This window comes from Vulpes lagopus, chromosome 17 (assembly GCF_018345385.1).
Source record: "Vulpes lagopus strain Blue_001 chromosome 17, ASM1834538v1, whole genome shotgun sequence".
Lineage (NCBI taxonomy): Eukaryota > Metazoa > Chordata > Mammalia > Carnivora > Canidae > Vulpes > Vulpes lagopus.
Window position 1 is genome coordinate 22040881 of NC_054840.1, and position 4441 is coordinate 22045321.

General features: G+C 54.4%; 1 protein-coding gene across 1 annotated transcript; it reads left to right on the plus strand.

The window, feature by feature from the left end:
* Window positions 1–369: 369 nt before the first annotated feature.
* RTP2 (receptor transporter protein 2) lies at window positions 370–4235 on the plus strand. The gene is made up of 2 exons (XM_041731493.1): window positions 370–636; window positions 3719–4235. The coding sequence occupies exons 1-2, from the start codon at window positions 473–475 to the stop codon at window positions 4233–4235; spliced, it is 681 nt and encodes a 226-aa protein (XP_041587427.1). The 5' UTR covers window positions 370–472.
* Window positions 4236–4441: the final 206 nt, after the last annotated feature.

The following is a 4441-nucleotide window of genomic DNA, read 5'->3' on the forward strand; positions in this document are numbered from 1 at the left end:
TGAGCTGCAGGCTCTGCATTTCCTCAGACCTCGTTTCTCCTTGGCTCCCTAGGGTGTCATAGTAACCATAGCACACAAAGTGCAAAATGCCTAGAAGAGCAGTAGGGTGAAGCAGTAGTTGAAGCAGGAGGGTGGAGACCCCTGAAGGCCTGGGTGGGTGTGATCTGGGCCTGAGCCTCCCTGCCTGCTCTTTCCACTCAGTGTCACTACCCAGCCCTGCCTCCCAAGCCTAGCTCTGGGCCCTAGAACTCTCTCTTGGGACTTCCGTCCTCCCCAGGCCTGGCTCTTGGCTTCTGCCCAGCTGCCATGGTAACAGGTTCCAGGGTGACAAAGGATATTACTGGGTCCTATTTCTTCCTGGTCCTGTTGATGAGGATTTTCAGATCACAGAGACTGAGCTGCTCTGCATCCTGGGCTCTTTCTGTGTACTCATTCAGGGTGAATTCAAACTTCCATCACTGACAGCAAGACCATGTGTACCAGCCTGACCACTTGTGAGTGGAAGAAAGTTTTCTATGAGAAGATGGAGGTGGCAAAGCCAGCTGACAGCTGGGAACTCATCATAGACCCCAACCTCAAGCCCAATGAGCTGGCCCCTGGCTGGAAGCAGTATCTGGAGCAACATGCCTCAGGCAGGTAAGCAGCCCAGGGGGGAGAGGACTACAGGCAGCCTTGGGGACATCTCCCAAGGGGAGTCAAAGATATACCGAGAGCCTGGTCCTGGGGTCGCTCAAGTTAGGGGGCAGAGAAGGAACTTCCAAGTGGGTCAAAGAGATATGGGTTCTAATCCCAGCTGTACCACTGGCTCCCTGGGTGATCTTCACAAGTTGTGCTCTGTCTTTGGGTCTTGGTTTTCTACAATAAACAAAGAGCTATAATGTCCCTACAATCTCTGACACTTCAGATGTTTTCACATTTTCATAACCCTCGTAAGGGACTGAGGGGAGGAGGCCATGAGGTCCACTGAGAAAAATTTTAGCTTAGGGTTAGAGCCTGTGCTCTGGTCCTAGGTCTGTTTAGTCAACTCAGTCCCATTTGATCTGAATACAAAAACATTTATTGTCCATCTGCTATGTTCTGGAAACTGCCTTGGCAGCTAACTAATTCTATGAACTTGTGCAAGTCCTTTCCCTTCCTGGGCCTCAGTTTTCACATCTTGCAAAACCAGGAAGCTGGCCTTAGATGATCACTTCCGGCTCTATTGTCTACGGTCTGTGACAAAAAGACTTAGCTTTGGGCATGATTTCCCCTTAGGTTCTTAAAGCCCAACATCTTGTACTTTATAGGAACCTCATGACTTCCATGGTGCAAAGTGTCCTTGAGTGTAAGGGGTCATATCTATATGAAGCCACATGCCTCTCCTTCTAGACTGTGATTTGGGGTCAGGACCACTGAATTCCCTGCCCAGCTGCCTCAAACTCATCTTCAGGGCCTGTGCAGGCCTCTTCCTAAGTCTACTGAGTCCCTAGGTCCCCAGGGAGGCCAACAGGTGGCTGTGCTCTAGGGGTGTGGACACGCAGGCCTTGGACACACAGACTGGGTGATTCATGCATATTTGTATGGTGGAGCCAGCTGCTGAGGGTGGCAATAGGAGGCAGGCTGGGGGTGGGGAGCTTATGTTTGTACTCTTGTTCTAGGACGTGTGAATATTAGAGTGAACTTGTATTTGGGACAAAAGACAGAGAGGTAGACCCTGGTTGGTTTATTTCAATTCGGATCAATTCAAGAGACATTATTGTGCATCTGTTAGGTGCTGGGTCCTGGCTCTGTCTCTGGCTAGCTTTGTATACATGGATGACTCTCTTTCTCTCTTCTTCTGTTTCATCTCAATAAAATGAAAGGTTAATTAGAAGATCCTTAAGGTCCCCTTGCACTAGGTCTGCTCTTCTGAAATTTAAGATCTGAAGTCTAGCTTGAGGGTGAGGAAAGAACTCTGGATTGGCTTTATTAAAAAGCTGTAGAAGGAGGGGACAGAAAACACGAAGCTTCTGAGCTGGCTGTTGAGAGGAGTTCAAAGCGCTAGGAACTGGGCCCAGGGGTTTAGGGGCTGAGCTCCACAGGCTTGTGGCTGCTCCTTGCCTCAGGTCTCAGCTGGTCCTACTCCTGGCTGGTGACCTGTGACCCCCAGCTGGCTTCAGGCAGGCCTTCAGAATGGCTGCTCTTGTGTTTTTCCTGTGCACAGGCTCACTGTCCCTGTAAGTCATAGGATGCATCAATCCTAGTGCCCCACAACTCTAGTCTTACATGAGTGGGGACCCCCTTCTGACTTAGGACCAATCAGGCTGCTCTCCTGGCCAACCCTGACTTGCACTGTGCTGGCTACTGTTCTGTGCTAATGTTGCCTGTGGGATCCAGGCCTCAGGGGCAGGTTTGGCTTCCTCTCTACCCCACAGCCTGGACTGTGTGTGCTTGGCATAAAGTAGGTGCTAGGTGGTGTCTGTTGGACTGAATCGAGTTCCTCATCAGAGATTGTTTAGGCCATGCTACTGGGGACCCAGAGAGAGTCAGCAGTGAGGGCAGACTGGGCCCAGTAGACCCTCGATTGTAAAGCTGTTATAACAGGGTCCTGGAAGAGGTTCCTCTCAGGATGGAAGGAACTGTCCTGAAGGTAATGAGTGCTCCATCACTGAAGGTGTGCAAGCACTGGGTGGGGGCTGAGGGAGTGACCTGGGCTACTTGAGTCTCAGACCACTTCTTTCCACTATCCTTAAGGCTGGGACTCTAGCAGGCTGACTAGTCTAAAGTGCGGCCTGTGTGTATGTAAGTGTGCATGTATGCATGGGGGAGGATGCAGACTAGGAGCCACTTTTCCAGTCTCTATTGCATGGTTAGACTGGGGTCTAGGGATGACTTATCAAGGAGTAACAGAGTATTCTTTGTGAAGGTATAAGGACCAGACTCCCCAGTCCTCTCCCTGTTGGCCCATCACCCAACCACCAGTCCATCCGATGGAGTCTTTTTTTTTTTTAATTTAGATTTTATTTATTTATTCATTAGAGACACAGAGAGAGGCAGAGACATGGGGGGGTGGGGTGGGCAGAGAAGCAAGCTCCCTGCAAGGAGCCTGATGTGAGACTTGATCCCAAGACTCCGGGATCATGACCTGAGCCAAAGGCAGATGCTCAACCACTGAGCCACCCAGGTGCCCTCATATGATGGATTCTTGACAGTTATTCGATGAATAATTCTTGTTCCCCCACCCAGTGCTTGCACACCTTCTGGTCTGTGCCCAGTAGTTAGAGGCATCTCCTTTTCTCCCCAGGGCAGGCAGGATGCATCAGTGAGACCTGTAGAGGCAGGGGAGGTGTGAGTGAAAAGAGCCTTATGGGACCTCATCACCCTGCATCCACAGATGAAAAATAAGGCCCAGATTGGGGGAGTGAGCCCTGGGAAGCATACAGGTGCATGTTCTGAGTGCACTAGGCTTAGGGGGAGCTGCGGCCCCAGGAAAGTGTGCACGAGGCAGCCTGGAGAGAGTGCTAGAAGCCAGATGGTTCCAGTGCCAGCCTCCTGAGGACACTGCTCCAGGCCCAGGGGAGCGCACGGGAAGGAGGCAGAGCCTGCGGAGCGCTAAGAAACCCAGGGGACAGCGACCGGGCAGCCTTGACCTCCAGGCACAGGTACACAGGGCCCTTCCTTCCCGGGCTCCTCCTCCAGGGCAGGCTGGCCATCCCCTGCTGGGACGGAGGCCGAGCATCTCCATCCTCCCCTCCCGCAGGTTCCACTGCTCCTGGTGCTGGCACACCTGGCAGTCGGCCCACGTGGTCATCCTCTTCCACATGTACCTGGACCGCGCGCAGCGGGCGGGCTCGGTGCGCATGCGCGTGTTCAAGCAGCTGTGCCACGAGTGCGGCACGGCGCGGCTGGACGAGTCGAGCATGCTGGAGGAGAACATCGAGGGCCTGGTGGACAACCTCATCACCAGCCTGCGCGAGCAGTGCTACGAGGAGGACGGCGGCCAGTACCGCATCCACGTGGCCGGCCGCCCGGACGCGGGCCCGCACCGCCCCGAGTTCTGCGAGGCCTGCCAGGAGGGCATCGCGCACTGGAAGCCCAGCGAGAAGCTGCTGGAAGACGAGGCCTCGGCCTACGCCATCTCAGGGGCCTCCAGGCCAAGCGCCCGGGACGCTGCGGGCTACAGCTTCCTCTCCCTTCGCTGGTGCCTGGTCGGGGCCTCCGTCTGCCTCCTCCTGGTCTACCTGCAGCTCTCCTTCCGCGGCTCTGCGCTCCTGTAGGGGGCGCTCCCGGGCTGCGGGGGGGGGGGGTCTGGGGCGATCCCTCCGCAGATCCACCTGTGCTGTGCTCTGCACGGCTCTGTCTGGGCCTCCGTTATCCCTCTGCAGAATGGGGGCTTCGCTGCGGGGGATACTTAATGGTCTTTCCATTAAAATTTACAGGGAGGATCTAAGGAGGACGTAGGCTTGGTGGTAGCAGGAAAACC